The sequence below is a fragment of the Poecilia reticulata genome, chromosome 8 (genome assembly GCF_904066995.2).
Source record: "Poecilia reticulata chromosome 8, P_reticulata-male-v2, whole genome shotgun sequence".
NCBI classification, from domain to species: domain Eukaryota; kingdom Metazoa; phylum Chordata; class Actinopteri; order Cyprinodontiformes; family Poeciliidae; genus Poecilia; species Poecilia reticulata.
Genome location: NC_088837.1, coordinates 8,572,952 through 8,592,159, shown reverse-complemented (window position 1 = coordinate 8,592,159; position 19,208 = coordinate 8,572,952). Strand labels below are relative to the sequence as shown.

General features: G+C 41.0%; 2 protein-coding genes across 3 annotated transcripts; one reads left to right on the top strand and one right to left on the bottom strand.

Moving 5' to 3' along the window:
* Positions 1–51: 51 nt before the first annotated feature.
* drg2 (developmentally regulated GTP binding protein 2) lies at positions 52–5,949 on the top strand. Of its 2 annotated transcripts, none has more exons than XM_008415704.3 (14): positions 52–184; positions 1,014–1,106; positions 1,978–2,138; positions 2,335–2,424; positions 2,535–2,595; positions 2,682–2,772; positions 2,856–2,928; positions 3,372–3,462; positions 3,562–3,659; positions 3,741–3,817; positions 3,902–3,990; positions 4,080–4,138; positions 4,225–4,278; positions 5,668–5,949. In XM_008415704.3, the coding sequence occupies exons 2-14, from the start codon at positions 1,043–1,045 to the stop codon at positions 5,752–5,754; spliced, it is 1,095 nt and encodes a 364-aa protein (XP_008413926.1). In that variant the 5' UTR covers positions 52–184; positions 1,014–1,042; the 3' UTR covers positions 5,755–5,949. The 2 variants fall into 2 exon arrangements, with proteins under 2 accessions (XP_008413926.1, XP_008413925.1); XM_008415703.2 differs by lacking the exon at positions 52–184 and adding an exon at positions 666–821.
* Positions 5,950–5,961: 12 nt separating this feature from the next.
* Positions 5,962–15,136, bottom strand: LOC145552487 (uncharacterized). Its single transcript, XM_081609816.1, has 2 exons — positions 11,799–15,136; positions 5,962–6,363 (listed from the first exon to the last, which is right to left on the bottom strand). The coding sequence occupies exons 1-2, from the start codon at positions 14,479–14,481 to the stop codon at positions 6,272–6,274; spliced, it is 2,775 nt and encodes a 924-aa protein (XP_081465942.1). The 5' UTR covers positions 14,482–15,136; the 3' UTR covers positions 5,962–6,271.
* Between the last annotated feature and the right edge of the window lie 4,072 nt (positions 15,137–19,208).

The following is a 19,208-nucleotide window of genomic DNA, read 5'->3' as shown; positions in this document are numbered from 1 at the left end:
GTTCCTTGTTTCTGCCGGACTTTTTACAGGAACGGAACTGTTTCCTGGTGTTGCGTCGAGTAGGAGTTCCCCCCACAAAATGAGTTTACCCATCAGATGCCATGCGCTTATACACGACTTTTTATGGCCGCTTTTTAAACTTGACGGTGCATTCAAACCAAATTACAGTTGATCGTATTTTCAAGTAAGTCAAAGGAATCAAGTTACATTTAATCCTGAACGCACTACAGACTTATGATATGACATTTTATTTTATTATAACATTTCTAAGCACTCTTAATTAAACTCTGCGAAGATGAAATGCCTAACTAGGTAAAGTTTTTTGCAGATCAGCTACTATTGTCAATATTCATATATTACTTTAATTTATGTATTACTGATTAATTTTATTTGTATCTACATGCCTTCTACGTCCCAGGCAAACAAGAATAATAAGACAGGAAACTGAATATATTCAACTAATTTCTTTCTTTGAACTCAAACTATTTCTTAATCAAGATTTAAACATTTGTTTTGGTTTTTATATAACCTTATTGTATTCCTCAAGCTTTTGAAAAAGTTACTTAGATAAAAGCAACATTGATTATTTTTGATAACACTTGTTTTACTCTGAAAATTTAGTTTTACTTATTTTATATCTATTTAAGTAAGAATTATGTAGTATACGAGGTGTACCTCTTAGAATTTTGTACTTCGCCGTAAACCTTAGTGTAGAAGCGCAATGACTTGACAGGTCGGGGATACATTTTGATGGTGGAACTGTGTTCCTCACACCACCGGCTAGCAGTGTGTGCATGCTGCTGAGTTCACCCTCTGTTAAAGTAAATTCCTCCTTTAATTTAACTTTGTAAATCGCTGACAATATGTTTTTTTATAGGTCAGATGCTTGTTTACCCTTCTAAGGACTGCTTTTAATGCTGTTTCTCAGCTGTTACCGGTTTGTAGTTAGCCCCGGCAGGCTAGCAAAGTTGACACGTTTCTCTTGTAATTTTTTTTCCCCCTCTCCCCGACAGATTGGCTGCACAACGCCTGGATTGCTACAATGGGTATTTTGGAGAAAATCTCGGAAATAGAGAAAGAAATTTCTCGGACACAGAAAAACAAAGGTAACAGAAGGGCGAGGAGGGAGCAGGGCTGCTAGCTGCTAGCTGCACAACAGGCGAACTTGGAGCCAGCTGCAGCTGTAGGTTTCTGTCCAGGGTTATACTGAGGTCCAGGAACTGCAAGAGTACTGAGCTAATGAGGACCGACAGCTTTCTGGAAAGCTGAAATGCACTTTAAATGCCTGCTTAGGATCAAGATTTGATGTTAATGTTAGTGTAGGAATGCCGCGTTTGCCCATGAACAGATTAATAAGTGTTATGTCTCAGCTGTTAATGTGAACAATCACGCATTTATAGCCGCATTTATGATTAATTCAGACACATCAATAAACCTAATAGTGATTACCTTGGACTGTGGCAGTCACCCCTTTATCGAATTTAGCTCAATAAGGTAACTCGTGTATTTTATCTATGAGTTACAATATTATATATATATTGCAAAAACACAAAATCTTTCCAAGTATTTTTGATCTAGTTTCTAGTACAAATAACAAAGACAAAACTAACTTACAAGTAACTTTTCAGCAAGATTTAGAGGCGTGTTTTAACTAAATAATTACTTAATATTGATGGAAATAGTACAAGGTCCATTGGCAGATAAATGTATTTATAACATGGGAAAAATGTCTTGTTGTAAGTGAAATAATCTCCCAATTGAACAAGAACTTTTTCATCAATACTAAGAAATTGTTTACTTAAAACAAGCCTCTATATCTTGCCAAAAAGTTATAAGTTCCTCTTTATTTCAAGTTTATTTTCTAAGGAACTGTAAATGTATTCTTTTAAAAGACAAAGTCAGAAACTATTTCATTAATGTGCTTCGATTTTTATTTTATTAAATGCTTTTTTCTCTTTCTTTCTTTCGTCTCTGCAGCCACAGAGTACCATCTGGGTTTGCTAAAGGCCAAGCTTGCCAAATACAGAGCTCAGCTCCTGGAGCCCTCCAAATCTGCGGGGCCCAAAGGCGAGGGCTTCGATGTCATGAAATCAGGAGACGCTCGTGTTGCGCTCATCGGGTTCCCTTCAGTCGGTAAGGTAGGTGGATGTGACCTGGGTTGGGAGCCGGTTTTAGATGCTTATCGCAGCAGTAATCTTTCTAAAATCATCCATCAAGGCATCGCAATCGTCATCAGTCGGAAGTTAGCGAGTTAAGGGGCAACGAGAGATGCATTTGAAGATTTATTATTTCTTTTTAATCCCTAAAATGTTAACGTCGATCTTCTCCGTGCAGTCCACCTTCCTCAGCTTGATGACGTCAACGGAGAGCGAAGCCGCGTCCTATGAGTTCACCACCCTCACCTGCATACCGGGCGTCATCGAGGTAACCCCCAGGAGACGATACGTCCTTTTAAACGGTGTGATTTGTAAAAGTTACAAAGTGTCACTTTGCTTTTTTTTTTTTGTCTTCTGCCATTCATTACTGCTCTTCAGTACAAAGGCGCCAACATCCAGCTGCTCGACCTGCCAGGAATCATAGAGGGAGCCGCTCAAGGTACAATAAGTTTCACACAGATTTTAGGCACAAGAAGGTCCTAATTTTTGTCAGAGTTGTTGTGCTCACGGGTAACTTTGTCGCAGGAAAGGGTCGAGGCCGACAAGTCATCGCCGTCGCCAGGACAGCAGACGTCGTCATCATGATGCTGGACGCCACAAAAGGAGAAGTTCAGAGGTGTGTGTTTGTGAATATGTGTGTGAAAAGGCCTTGAAGCGTGGAAGACTGTCATCGGTGACTTTGTGCTTTTTGTTTTGCAGAGAACTCCTAGAAAAGGAGCTGGAGTCGGTGGGCATCAGACTCAACAGGACGAAGCCAAATATTTATTTCAAGGTATCACTTCGTTTACTCGGATCGACTCAACAGAATTATTTAGCTTTTAAGATGTTGATACACTGATCTGTTGCTTTGGATTAAATAGAAAAATTGTTGAGTCCGTTTATTTGACTGATGCGTTCTGCTTAATGAAACCATTTTAACGATTTGGACGGTCAAAGATGACAAACATAGATGTGAAACGTCTATCGACATCTTCCAATGCTCCGAGGACGGAGGTTATCCTTCCATCCTTGCGCTTTTTGATTTATACATTAAAATTTTGCCCACTGTAGAAACAGCAGCCATAAATTCATGATGAACTCTTGTACGTTTTATATTTTACAAGGATTTGAAGGACTGAAAACTATGGAAATTTGGGAAAAATGAAAACTTGTAGGCACGATTGGTTGTTAGTTTTGTGTCGCCAGATTAAAAATGTTCTTTTCTCTCTCTTTCAGCCTAAGAAAGGCGGCGGCCTCTCTTACAACTCCACCGTTCCTCTCACTCAGTGCTCGGAGAAGCTCGTCCAGCTCATTCTCCACGAGTACAGTATCCTTCGAGAGACGGCGAGCGGAAAGCAAAAGCCGTGCGGCGTGTTTCTGCCACCATTCGCCTCGCCTGGCTCACGTCCTTAACTTCCCGTTTCAGAAATCTTCAACGCGGAAGTGCTCTTCAGGGAGGACTGCACGCCAGACGAGTTCATCGACGTCATCGTCGGGAACAGAGTTTACATGCCGTGCCTTTACGTACGCCAGATCTTCTTTGCTCGAAAATTGGAAAGCAGCTGCGAGACGCGACTTTTCCTGATGTTTCTTTTGTACCGTCAGGTGTACAATAAGGTGGATCAGATCTCCATCGAGGAGGTGGACCGCCTGGCGCGCCGACCTCACAGTGTCGTCATCAGGTCAGACATCTCTCTTCCGTCATCGACTTGTGTGCGTCAACATATTTAGTAATCTCATCTCTGTCGTCACGTTTTTGTTCCCAGCTGTGGAATGAAGCTGAATTTGGATTACCTTCTGGAGACGTTGTGGGAGTACTTGGCGCTTATTTGCATTTATACAAAGAAAAGAGGAGGTACTCTGCTCGATTTAGACGACTTCGCTTAGCTTTTTACATGCAGTAGATCCCTAAACGAACCGTCTTATGCTTCCTTTCCATGTTAGAGCGACCAAACTTTGGTGAAGCCATCATCATGAGGAGAGGAGCTTCAGTAGAGCATGTGGTCAGTATGGCAGCTGGAACATTTACACAAGTATAATAAGTAGTAAGAAAAGCGATTTTAAGTGTTTTTTATTTTGTAACCTGCAGTGCCACAGAATCCACAGAACTTTAGCCAGCCAGTTCAAATATGCCTTGGTGTGGGTAAGTCTGCTTTTTTTTGCGATAAACATCATTGATTTTGTGGAGCTAATTTAGAAATATTTGCGTTTCTGTATGACGGTAAATGTGACTTTTTGTTACTCGCCACATTGATCACAGGACAATAGCGTGACATCAAACAGGGCTGAGACAGAATGAAATACTGCCACCTACAGGTGGGAGTTAGCATCACGTCAACCCAACGTTGACGTGATGCTAACTCTTCAATTCACAAGTTCGCACTAACGCAAAAACATTTCGGGATATGTGAACAACAAACTGGAGGGATTGATTGACGTAATTTGACAGTAAGCAGATAAAAAGTGTTTTGATTTGATTGATAAAATCATATTTAAGCACAACGATTTTCTTTAAGGTTTCACTTATGTGTCACTCTTGAGTCTAGGAGGCCACATTAGAAGCTATGGTGGGCCAGATTTGACCCCTGGGCTTTGAGTTTGACACGTGTGCTGTAGCTTGACCTTAAACAGGCCATTCATGCTGACAGATTAATTAATACATTGCCTTGGATATTTTTCCCTTAAATTTTGCAAATGCATTGATTTATTTTCCGGACTACAGAGTATAAGCTGCATCCACAAACTTAAAAAAAATAAATAAAAAAAAACTGGTAACGTACATATATAAGCCGCATCTCCGCAGCTCTCGGTTTTCCACAAGGACACAACAGAGGGCTGGGTCCTTAATAAATCTGCTATTAAGGACGCAGCGTCTCCAACGCCGAACCATGGTTTTGTTTACGCCAAGTTTATGTATAGCGGCTCTATTTCCCTCCTGTACTGCCAGATCAAAAGCCCTCAACTTAAAAGCTGCATCATATGAGTTTTAAAACATTTCTCCGTCGTGCCTGCTGCTAGCATGCGCTTGTTCTAACTGAAAATCAGTGCTTTCTTCTTTGATTTACAATTTTGACTTCCAATGATTCACTTCCTGCTAAAGCGCCCCGTGGTGGTTGAAGAAAAATCCACAGAAAAGCCGCACCGGGCTACAAGCCGCATGGTTCAAAGTGTGGGAAAAAAGTAGCGGCTTATAGTCCGAAAAATACGGTAAATTTGTTCAATGATCTAAAACGTTCTGCTATGGACTGGCGACCTGTCCAGGGTGTACCTCGCATCTCGTGCTGGTGCCTGTCTCTCTGGAGATGGGCACCAGTACCTCTCCCAACCCTACTGGGGACAAGGGTGTAAGAAAATGGACGGATGAATCGAAAACGTTTAGGTGCGACGGAAAAGATCAGGAGCAAAAACTCTCTCACCTCCTGCACACTTCCTCTCTTTCTGTGTTTTATCAGATCTGTTGAGAACAAGAGTCTTTTTCCTTTTCCTCGCCGTCACCTTTAACTCAAAGTCCGCTTTCCCTCTGCCGTTTCAGGGAACCAGCACCAAGTACAGTCCTCAGAGGGTGGGCCTGACACACGTTATGGAGCACGAAGACGTCATCCAGGTCGTCAAGAAGTAAAACCGCTTCTGACTGGACAGAAAACGAACTGCATAACAACTATACAGCAAAAGACGAGTAGCTAGCCTTCCTATTTTGTATATGAAACCTAACGGCGAACGGAAGAAGATGGGGGAGAAATGTCGAGCAGATTCTGGACACAGCATGTAAGATAAGGAGAGAAAACGACGGAAATAAAGTCCATAAAACATTTTAGAGAGTCTCAAGTGTTTGCTTTATTTCTTATACTTCCTCTACGCGCGTCTCTTGGACGGTCAGGATGTGTTTTTGCTCAAGATGTTAACAATCCCTTTCGGTGCTCATCATGTAGAACACGATGCTCGGTCCTCTTTGACCCCCCTCACACACACACACCCGTCCCTGCTGCCCTGCTGTTGGAGCTCCACTCAGGCTCGCCACTTTTCTGTCAAAGAATATGGGCTCCCATTGACTCGCGTGCACACACAAGCACAATGGCGCCTTTAAATATTAACGAGCAGGTCTTCGGTCCAGGAGAGGGGGTTCTGAGCGGGAGGCTTCATCGGGAGAGGGAACGAGCGGACGCCAAGATGTCCCGAAGATGTCTCTTCTGTCCGTCCTGTGGATGAAGAGACGGTGTCTTGATATAACCTGAATTGGAAAGAGAGAGATGGAATATTCTGGAGCCTGACGGCAAGCAAAGGTAGCGTTAACTGGGCGTGTTATTGTGCAGAGCGGGCATGACACTTGATGCTGCTCGGCTCCATATGGCGTGGCCGAGCAGGAGCGTGTGCAATCAGGCTTAAGAAAGGAGGAAAAACTTTCATCTTTATGAACAATAATTGCTTCCTGTAGGGCTTCAGGGTGGGATTTGTTTTTCTTAAACCAGTTACAGCGCCTTGGGAAAGTGTATATTCTAAGAATGTGTCAAACTTCAGGCCCGGGGGACAAATCCAACCTGCCAAAGCTTTTTTTATGTGGCTCCCTAGACTGTCAAAAATAACAGTGGTGTGCTTAACCCTTTCATGCATGAATTATGATCCATTATGTCAGGATTTTTTTTCCTAAATTTCTTTATGATTTTCTTAAGGCATAAAAAAAGGAAAATAAAATTCTTAAAAAAAAGTTATTTTATTTTTTGTATATGAAATTCAACAACGATCAATTGTAATATTCTCCAAATGCAAAGTTATTTGAAAAGTACATTAGTAGTATTGTTCTTTATGGGTTATCTGATGTCACAATGTTTTTTTTTTGTTTTTTTTACCTGTAAGAGTCGTCTACAGTAGAAGGAGGGACCGGGTCGGTCGGCATGCTGTTTTTGTCTGTCGGCCATATTGGATTTAACAAAAATAATTTCTTGCATTTGCAGCTGATGGCCAGTAGTTGATGGTGTGTTTTATGATGCATTAGTGTCCAGTTCAGTGGTCTGTGTGCATTTATAGCATAAAAATCCACAAGAAAATGGCTTTTAGATAGCTGTCCACTGTAGTCACCACTATGCATGAAAGGGTTAAATATTACTTTATCAATCAAATCAAAGCAGTTTTTGTTTTTACAAAGTTTTACTGCCAAATTACATCATTGTGAAAAGATGTTCAGCGTCCTTCAATTTATGCTCTTGTTGAATTTAGAGACATCTATTAAGTTTGTTAGCTTTTAAAAAAAAGTTTTATCAATATAATCTGCCACAATCGGTCCTTTGAGGACATTTGTGATTTTGATATGCCCCAAAATAAAAATGAGTTCGACATCCTTGTCTTAGAAGGAAAAGCATAAAAGTTTTGGAAACCTTTTTACTATAACAAAAAGCTGAAAAGTGTAGCTCTGTTAAGCCCCCTGAATCTAAACGTTAAAGAATCCAACAGAGGTTGCAGTTCTTCAATGTGTCTCTCTTTGAATTTTACCCACTCGTTGTTTGCAAAATGGCTACATTTCAGTCAAATTGGATGGGACGCATCTGTGAAAACAATTTTTAAGCTAAAGACTAGCTATCAGTTTGATTTAAATCTGGACTTTAGGTCGTTCAAACACATGAATAATGTTTTTTCCAGTCAACATTGAACAGTTTTCCTGTTCCTGCTGGAGAAAAGCGTTCCCGTTGCATGATGCTGCCACCATTCTGTTTCACTCTGGCTGGTGTGTTCAGGGACATGTGCAGTGTCGGATTACTGCTGCATGCATGCTGTGTTTCAGATGTAAACCAAACAGTTTAGGTTCTGCCTCAGTGGATCGCCTGATGTTTCAAATGTGATCCCATGTGGGAGAAAATAGCTGCATCAAACGTTTTCACTGCAGAAAAATAAAAATGAAACCATAATCTCAAAAAATTACATTGTATGATTTTTTTTTTTATGTGGTCGACAATAAATGGAGTAAAATTATATATAGATTCAGACCTTAAAAATTATTTGTTTGTTTTTCTTGGTAAGAGAAAGGCATCCATGTTGCAAACTCTTTTGAACTTGTCCGGTTTAAAATGGGTTCTTTAGTGAGTTGTCCGTTCCATGTGGACAGTGGCGCAAAAAGTGGGTATGCAGCGCATGAAGCACAAAGGGGCGCATTTTTATTTATATATATATATATATATATATATATATATATATATATATATATATATATATAGAGAGAGAGAGAGAGAGAGAGAGAGAGAGAGAGACGTATATATTTATAGATTGACATTCATATAAAGATATCTATATATAGATATCTATATATAGATTTACATGTATGTAGAGGGGCATATATATATATAAAAAAACAAATTCCCTTCTCACCCTCCGCGGGTGGTCTGTTTCATCCTCTGAGCTCGGGTCCTCTACCAGAGGGCTGGGAGCTTGAGGGTTCTGCGCAGTATCTTGGCTGTGCCTAGAACTGCACATTTCTGGACTGAGATGTCTGATGTTGTTCCTGGGATCTGTTTGAGCCACTGCTCCAGTTTGGGGGTGACTGCCCCGAGAGATCTGTGCCTACTGGCTTAAGAAACTCACTGCCCTCCATGAGCGACTGGCAGCTCAACTAAACCAGCTGCTACAAAATGGGACTCACCCTGAATGGTTAACTGAAGGGCGCACAATCCTGACACAGAAGGAACCCTCGAAGGGTTCAGTCCCATCCAACTATCGGCCAATAACCTGTCTCTCTACAACATGGAAGCTCATGTCAGGCATCATAGCGGCTAAGATAAGCGGGCACATGGATAAATACATGAGCAAGGCACAGAAGGGCATAGGCATAAATAGCAGAGGAGCCAAACACCAACTCCTTGTAGACCACACAGTCGCCCAAGACTGCAAAACCCGACACACCAACCTGTGTACCGCTTGGATTGATTACAAGAAAGCCTATGACTCAATGCCACACACTCGGATCATTGAATGCTTAGAGATGTACAACATCAATAGGACTCTAAGAGCCTTCATTGCAAACTCAATGGGGCTGTGGAAAACCACCCTTGAAGCCAACTGCATACCACTTGCACAAGTGTCCATCAAATGTGGCATATACCAAGGAGATGCTCTGTCCCCACTGCTGTTCTGCATAGGCCTGAACCCTCTCAGCCAAATCATCAACAAGACTGGCTACGGATACCGACTCAAGAATGGGGCCACGATCAGTCACCTCCTCTACATGGATGACATCAAGCTGTACGCCAAGAGCGAGCGAGACATCGACTCACTGATCCACACCACCAGGATCTACAGCACTGACATTGGGATGTCATTCGGACTAGACAAGTGTGGTCGGATGGTTACAAAGAGAGGGAAGGTCGCCCACACAGAAGGGGTCTCACTCCCAGAAGGAACAATAGCAGACATAGAGCACAGCTACAAGTACCTGGGAATACCACAAGCAAATGGCAACCTCGATGAGGTCACAAGGAAAGGAGCCACAGCCAAATACCTCCAACGAATAAGGCAAGTCCGGAGAAGCCAGCTCAATGGCAAGAACAAGATCCGTGCAATAAACAGCTATGCCTTACCAGTAATCAGATACCCTGCCGAAATAATTAGCTGGCCAATGGAAGAGATGAAGGCCACGGATGTTAAGACTAGGAAGCTACTAACCATGCATGGAGGGTTCCACCCCAAATCCAGCACCCTGAGACTGTACACGAGCCGTAAGGAAGGAGGCAGAGGACTAGTGAGTGTGAGAGCCACTGTCCAGGATGAAACATCCAAGATCCATAAATACATCAAGGACAAAGCCTCAACGGACGATGTGCTCAGCGAATGTCTCAGGCAATGGGGAACAGAAGACAAGGTGCTGGAAGTACCATCATGGGAGGACAAGCCCCTACATGGGATGTACCACCGACAAATAACATAAGTGGCTGATGTCAGGAAAACCTACCAATGGCTGGAGAAAGCTGGACTCAAGGACAGCACAGAGGCTCTCATCCTGGCCGCCCAGGAAAAGGCCCTAAACACCAGAGCAATAGAGGCTCAGATCTACCACACCAGAGAAGACCCAAGGTGTAGGTTGTGCAAGGAGGCCCCTGAGACAGTCCAGCACATAATAGCAGGGTGCAAGATGCTGGCAGGGAAAGCGTACATGGAACGACATAACCAAGTGGCGGGCCTGGTGTACAGGAACATCTGTGCAGAATATGGACTGGAAGCCCCGAGATCAAAGTGGGGAACACCCCCAAAAGTGGTGGAGAATGACCGAGCTAAGATCCTGTGGGACTTCCAGATCCAGACAGACAAGATGGTAATGGCGAACCAACCGGACATTGTGGTGGTGGATAAAGAACAGAGGAAAGCCGTTGTGGTGGATGTAGCAATACCAAGTGACTACAACATCAGGAAGAAGGAGCATGAGAAATTGGAGAAATACCAGGGCCTCAGGGAGGAACTGGAAAAGATCTGGAAGGTGAAGACCACAGTGCTGCCTGTGGTCATCGGGGCCCTCGGGGCCCCGATGATATATATATATATATATATACAGAGAGAGAGAGAGAGAGAGAGAGAGAGAGAGAGAGAGAGATTTATAGATTGACATCCATATAAAGATATACATAGATATCTATATATAGATTTATATGTGTGTATATATATATATATATATATATATATATATATATATATATATATATATATATATATATATATATATATATATAGAGAGAGAGAGAGAGAGGTATATATTTATGGATTGACATCCATATAAAGATATACATTGATATCTATATATAGATTTATATGTATATATATATATATATATATATATATATATATATATATATATATATATATATATATATATATATATATATATAGAGAGAGATATATATATATATATATATATATATATATATATATATATATAGATTGACATCGATATATAGATATGCATACACATCTATATATAGATTTATATATATTTATAGAGAGGCAGATATGTACACATGTATGTATAAAATCATACGTTTCACAGACATTTTTGTTGTTTATTTAAGGCCACATGACTGTTTTTTTAATGATGTAAAGCACTTTGAAATGCCTTGCTGCTGAAATGTGCTATACAAATAAAATTTGATTGATTGATTGATCAGGAAGATAAAGTTTCCTAAATTTTTCCCAGTTTGTATCGGTTTAGACTTTTAAAATCCTCTTTTTGTTCCACGTTGTTTACATTTTCTGTGTCTAAATCTCCCTCTAATTAAAAAATGTAGTTTTCTGATTTTCTGTTTCGAATTAGAATTAAACATCTTACAATGGATGAAGATGACTACTGATGTGGTTGAACGTGGGGGAAGCCGGAGTCCCCGGAGTGAACCCACACCTGCACGGCGAGACGTGTCCCACCGTGCAGTCCTGTCTTTTCAATATTAAAATGTCCAATTAAAAATCACAGTAGCTTTTTTTCAAATTACCGCCAATCACTAAAACACACGTGGCCCCGCCCCCTTTTAAATCTACTTTAGACATCAGTTGATGTCTAAGCAGGATGGACTTTGCATCTGTTTTTGAACAGGCGTAGAGGAGGTGGAGTCAGAGCCTTTTTGATTCGCTTCCACAGCGATTTCTTTTTCTTGGGGTTCTCTTCTCCTTCAGAAAAATTGTTCTCCTCAGCTGACTCACCAGCTGATTGCGGCTCCAATTCCTGAGGTGGTGTTTGGACTTCATCTTTGTTTAACGTAATAATTGTTTGTGGAAGCGATGTCTGATTTTTCATTGGACCACACTCCTCCTCTGTGGAAACTGCCTCAACTTTACATGCTACGTCTTCTGAAACTGTCCCAAGTTCAGTTTTTTCTCCAGCGACCTGCTGTTCTTTAGAGATTTCTGTTTCTATTGTCTGAATATCGTTTTTAACCAAGGCGGTTTGATCCCCAGTTGTATCTATTGTAGAAACGTCTTGGTCTATGTTTGTTCCAGAAACGTTTCCCTTACAGAGGCTGTCCTGTTCAGACGCATCTCTTGTCGCTGCCTTTCTCTTGACCTTGCGTTTACGTTTCTTTGAACGCCTTTTCTCAACCTTCGCGTCTCCATTTTGTGGTGTCATGGAGACCGTGCCTTCTTCTATCACTGGTAGTACTTCACCCATGGCTGATTCATGCATGTGAATATCTTTTTCGATGCTCTCTGTCTGGTCTCCAGCTATTTCTAGTACTGAAACTGCTTTTTCATTGTTGTCACCAGAAACGTTTCCCTTACAGAGGCTGTCCAGTTCAGACGCATCTCTTCTCGCTGCCTTTCTCTTGACCTTGCGTTTACATTTCTTTGATCGTTTTTGATCCTTCGCATCTCCATTTTGTGGTGTCATGGAGACCGTGCCTTCTTCTATCACCTGCTGTACTTCATCGATGGCTGTTTCTTTCGTGTTAATATCATTTCCGATGCTCTCTGTCTGGTCTCCAACCATTTCCGGTACTGTAACTCCTTTTTCATTGTTGTCACCAGAAACGTTTCCCTTACAGAGGCTGTCCAGTTCAGACGCATCTCTTCTCGCTGCCTTTCTCTTGACCTTGCGTTTACATTTCTTTGATCGTTTTTGATCCTTCGCATCTCCATTTTGTGGTGTCATGGAGACCGTGCCTTCTTCTGTCACCTGCTGTACTTCACCGATGGCTGATTGATTCATGTGAATATCTTTTTCGATGCTCTCTGTCTGGTCTCCAGCTATTTTTAGTACTGAAACTCCTTTTTCATCGTTGTCGCCTGAAACGTTTCCCTTACAGAGGATGTCCAGTTCAGACGCATCTCTTGTCGATGCCTTTCTCTTAACTTTGCTTTTACGTTTCTTTGAACGCCTTTTCTCAACCTTCACGTCTCCATTTTGTGGTGTCATGGAGACCGTGCCTTCTTCTGTCACCTTCAGTACTTCAACAATGGCTGTTTCTTTTATGTGAATCTCGTTTTTTATGGCCTCTGCCTGGTCTCCAACGATTTCTAGGACTGAAAGTTCTTTTTCAATGTTCTCCCCAGAAATGGTTTCATTACAGACAATTTTCAGGTCAGATGCATCTCTCCTTGCTGACTCTCTGCTGTTCTCACCTGTTGAGCTCTTGAATACTTTTGTCTGCCGATCCTGATGTCTGTTCCTTTCTGTTTCAGTGGATTGCTTTCTAAGCAATAAGAAAAGCTCAGTTTGGGTTGGAATGCTTTTATATACTGGTTCCAAGTGACATCGGTTCTCCAGCACATCCATCTCCGTTTGCGTTGATACTGATTGTCGGATTTGTTTCACGTTATATATGGTTTCAGGCACATCCATCTCTGTTTGGACTGAAACACATTGGGAAACTTGTGAGGTGCCTTGTAATTCGCTTTGAGTTTGAACAGAAACCGTAGTCTTCTTCCTCTGTCTTGTCTCTGAGAGTAATTTCCTCATCAGTTCTTTTTGCTGTTTAAGTTCAGCGTTTAGTTTCTCATTTACTTTGAACATGTCATCGAGCTGTTTCAGTAAGTATTTTTGTATTTCCATATGTTCCAATTCAGACTCCTTACATTCGGCAGGCATTGAAACATTTTTGGTTTCAATAGTCTCGGCAAAAAAACTTACATCTATGCAAGGTTCTGACTTTGGGAGCATTTTCCACAAGGTCTTCTTTTTGCTGCTGGAAAAAGCTCCCTGATTATTTTGGTTTTCTGGCAGAGGACCATCATCAATTTCACTGTTTTCAGTGAAAAATGTCAGATCGATGCAAGCATCAGTCTCGGGGAAAGATTTCCACAATAGAGGTTTCTTCTTGTTGCGCTTAGTCTTTGACTGTTTTTCCCCTTTCTGGTTGACTTTCTTCTGCGTTTCTGTGACGGGTTTCTTTTCAGTCACCGGCTCTGATGTGAAACTAACAAGTTCCTCTTTGCAAATCTTTGTCTTTGGTGGCCTTTCCTCAGACTTAGAATGTTCTTTCTCTATTGTGTCGACTTTCTCCTGCACTCCAGTGATGGACTCTTCTACCATGGCCAGTGAATCCTTCTGCTTTTTGATATTTCCAGCAGAAACCTCTTTGTCAGTGGGGATGTCTTTCTCCGAACAGGTTTTAAATGCTACCTGGTTGTTTTCGTTGGACTCACTCTGAGGTTCCTGTCCATCCCCTTTTAGATCTACTTTTTGCGGTGCTTTGGCGCTCGATCCATTGTCAATAACCAACGAAGAGTCTTGCTGTTCCATGTTTTCAGTTGACTTCGTAAGCTCCTCAGATCCATGCAGCGCCCACCAGACTGAAAATGACATCTTCTTCTTGCGCTTGGGTGGCGTGGGTGGCTGTACTTCCCTCTTGACGATGTTGTTGGATGCTACGTCTTGGTTGGACTCCATTTTAACTTTTGCTTGTGGTTCTAAGATAGATCACTTCTCTAGAAATTCAGTAGATCTCAAAGTTGAAAATCCTACTACGTACTGCTAAGTAACTTCTCACGAGACACTATCGACAACAGCTGCTAACAGGTTGCGATGAAGGTAGATGGATGTGACGAGCTTATATAAACGCTGGTGATGTCAGAATTCTGCCTTTGGAGTTCTATTGTGATGTCACATTGTGACGTCACAGTTTTGTTTGACATTCAGAGTGGGCTCCTCTGACGGATTTTGTTAACACAGCGGATGCGTGCGCAACCTAACTGCAGAAAGAGTAGGCGGGCTTTTAAACCGTCACTGGTTGCCATAGTTACCCACTGTTGCGGAAAGTGCCTCCACTGTATGTGATGATTAGCTCAGTGAGTTGTGTGTATGCTGTGTGTGGGTGAATGAAATGTGTGGCAGTCGTCCTCCGGTCTAAAGGGGGCGCTGCGTACTAAGAAAACCCCGCATTCTTCAGGAGCGGGAGAGAGACGGTGTGTGTGGCGGAGTGAGTGTAGACGACGAGCAGCGGCTGAAAGAAAAGTCTGTGCAGCTTTCACTTGTTAGCTGGAGTTATTAAAAAGTTAACCTCCAACCATCTCCGTGCCACCGCGTGGTTCATGTTCAAGGCGTGTGAGGGAGTATGATGTGGACACAACACTGGTTCTTGCTTTGACTCTGAGACCTTTTCTTTTTTTATTTCAACACCAAATGATTCTCAACTTGTAGTAAAGTGTCCTAAATTATAATCTAACTACAAATTAAATGTGTGACAGGAAGTTTTTAGAGTCAGTCAAGGAGAATGAACACAAGAATGATCACAATATGAAAAATCTAAGAATCATTTTGTACTGGTTGAACTACTAAAAAAATCTAATCCTTTAACATATAATTAAGCATTATTATAATAATAATTACACAATTTAAAAATAAAAAATTACCCAAAATGTCTTAGAAAAGTGGCTGATAATACAGTAGTAAAATGATCTGACAACAGCTCAGTGCCTCAAAATGTTTGTTTCTTCCGCCCCCTTGTGGTTCTTTCTGATCATCGCATGGGGCTGCATTCTGGGCAAATACTGAAGATATGACACTCATACAATGTAAATTAGTCAACGTAGAGCTTGTGGAAAGTGTACATTTGCTCTCCTCTCAAAGTAGCTCATCCAATAACTAAATATGTTACGTTTGGAGGTTAGTTTTTCCGCAGAAATGTGTAAAATCACTAAACTTTCCTTAGGCAGATTTAATCAGATAAAAAGATGCAGATCAACAGCATTTAGTTACATACTAAATTACTTAGCATGGATTCAGCACAAACCATTAGTCATTACGAGAGCAGGTGTCTTTTTGTTATAAAGATGGAGAACGACCGGATTGAATTTCCTTTATGTTATCCTAATGCAGCTTTAGCCGGTGGGTTTTTTGTGCTTACATTGCTCTGTACATTGCGTACATCCATCATGTGCTGTGGATTTCTGTGCAAACAAAGTATATTTACTTTTTTTAAAGGCACAGCATACAGCAGAAAAAAAACATCCTGCAAGTCAGCTGTGACCCATACCGTAATTCTCCAGAGCAGATGATTATTGCTGAGGAAACCAATCATAAGATGATTTTTAGAAGAAAAAAAACAAACTTCTTCTTTTATTTAAAAAGTTAATAATTTTCATGGAATTTTATATTTCCAAAAGCAACTATTTAGGATTTAACATGTCAGTGCCACCTGTTAGTGTTTTACCCAACCAAAAGTGGCTTTTAGGCTTTCGTTTAAACATTAACCCAAGGTGCGCTGAATCTCCATTTCATCTGGAATCATTTAGACTTTTTTTCAGGCCAAACCAGGAGCAGCAGACAGTGTGAGAATAAATCTCAGTTCTCCAGATGGCGCCTCCTACAGACTGAAAGATCACAATGCTGTTGGAGAACGAAGTGAGCGCTTCACTTAAACTGAAACCCCAGTCGAGAAAAAAACTGTAAATTAGTCACTACAAGGATTTTGCACACAGTAGACACATTCTGGCTTTTGACCTAACTATGCGCAAAACTGCAGCAAAAAAAAAAAAAAAAATCAATAAAACAAAAACAAAAAAAAAGTATCAGGTAACAATATAATAATTTAATTCAACCACAAATATTTATCTCATCGTTAAAAAAAACAATCAACCTTTGCCTACTAGGCTTTACACATGCACACCCTACACCCTGTGTGTGTGTGTGTGTGTGTGTGTGTGTGTGTGTGTGTGTGTGTGTGTGTGTGTGTGTGTGTGTGTGTGTGTGTGTGTGTGTGTGTGTGTGTTTGAGTTTGAGCTGCACTGATAAGGTACACAAATGCCTCTCCAGTCATTGTAAATCCAGGCCCTTAATAATAAATCCCTCTTTCGGGCTTTGACGTGCAGAAACAAGTGTTCCTCGTTGATAGTACAATGCGTCTGTTTTTGTGTGTCTGAGTGCACATGAAATCCTGCCATTAACGCACAATAGGTACGTGAAATTGTTTGCTGGCGCTGCACAGATATAAAGAAGTGCAAGATGTTTTCTCAGTAACCCAATAGCTGCTACACCAATGCACGGATTGATTTGCAAACAGCTCAATATTACACATTTGTTTAGACAGATACTGAGTCCTTGCTAAAGCAGGGGGGTATCTGTGTTGTTTGTGGGTCCATTGTGTGTGCAGATGCTTGTAATTGTGCTTGGTCTTCACATAAAGCATTAGAGGCAGAGTACAGAGAAGGACTAGAGGTCAGAGGAGCTGCACACCGGACCCTGTTGATCTGAGCGCTTTGATTTTTAAGCAGGCGGTTGTCATATTTTCATGAATGAGAAATCTCTAAGTGTTGATCATGGAAGAATAAGGTAAGCAATTAAAAAGCTGATTTTCTCATTGAATGAGTTTAATCTTCCATATGCATATAGTTGATATTGTTCACACGAGATCTAACTTGTCAGAAATAAAATTCTTAATAATCGATCACTGCAGAGATACAGAAAATTGAATGTGATTGCAATCGGCTTGGTGTTTTCAAGCAAGTGGATGAATCTTCTTTCCTTATTTAAATTCTGCAAATCCAGACGCTGTTCATGTGTCCTACAGTTGTGTTTCTTTTGTGGCAAACAGGTTGATTCTGGTTTGCCATTCACAAAATGTAATTGAAACCAGGTGATTTATAGCATTGCTTCAGTGATGGTAGAACATTACTGAGTTAACGGGACAAAGTTCTTCATTTCAGCTACCTATTAATCCGAACACCCTCATAAACTCTACTATCAGCAACATCGGGGCATTTTTGGCGAACGTGGCGACCAGCCATCAATTACATCATGTCCCAAGTGGATGGTTTTACTTTAGATCACGTGTGTCAATTTGCATTGGCAACTTTTGAATCCAGTTCTCAAGTATTCAAGCAGGTTCTGACAGGTTTCCACCAATCGTCTGCGCACTTCGTGACATTAAAACCAATGCGATGCAGGAGCTGTGTTTGAAGTCCAAGGCAGTTCTTTGATATATTAACATCTTAGGAGCTGCTGCGTCTCCATTGTCAAGTCACAGGATAATCTGAGAGTGAAGGTTAAGACCTGAATGGAGCGTAAAGGCTTTTAGGAAACCTGAGTAAAGCCGACTGTCTCATGTTCTGTCGTAAGGTTGACCTCTATCAGCAACATCACTCTTTCTTTCTTCCTCCTTCTCTACGTCGCTCATCTTCCTCCTCACATTCTCACAATTCACAATCAAAGTGATGCTCCGAAATATCAATAATTTTTTTCTTCAACACTTTCTGTAGTTTCTATAGAAACATAGAAATATTTTGTGGACCTTAATTGCGGTGAAACTCTATTCAAAAGGCTCAATATCTTACTGGCATGCGAAGTGTGAACAATTGATTTTTGGAATACGTCAGCAAACAATTACAACACTCCAGATATGAATATTACTTGCACTGATATTCACAATTATTTCTCCTGTCCTGTTCTATTCTAGCCAGTGAGTATTTAAAAATGACATAAATTTTCCTTGTTTCTTACTTGGTATTTGTGCTTCATTCTGTACATTTAAATTAAAATCTAAATAAACGTAATACCTTGCATTCTTACAAGTGCAGTCATCGATATTCTCAAGTTGTACGATCTCATGCCCAGGCATGCTTAGTATTTTTCGCCTCTGACAGACTGCAAAGGGCAAAACTTCATTTTAATTTTGCTGAGTCACCTCTGGTGCTTCACATCATTCGTTCTTCATCCTAGGCAATCTTCATTACAAACCTGAATCTGTATTTTCTTTGTGCTTCTTATTGATTGGCATCAGGAGGCAGAATCTCTTGACTACACTCTCACTGCCTAAATTTACTCCATGTTAACAGAAAATCACAGTTTTAGTCGTCCTGATGCAACTACTGGCTATCATCTTTGTGCAGTTGCTTCATTTATTTATTTTTTATTTTTTTTACGTCACTTCTTCTCAGTACCTTCTTTTTGCCATTGTCTCCACTTCTCCTACCTCTACCATTGACCTGGTCAGCGCCAGTTCACTCGTTCGTCCGACCAAAAGCAGAAGATGCTTATCAAACATTCCCGTACATGTGGTGTTTGTTGAATCACACTACTCAGTATATCTGATATGGATTGAGGAACTTTTGAACTTTTCCCTGTACCTACTTGCCATGAATATCCCACGTCTGTAGTTAAATGATACCAGCGTCTGCTAC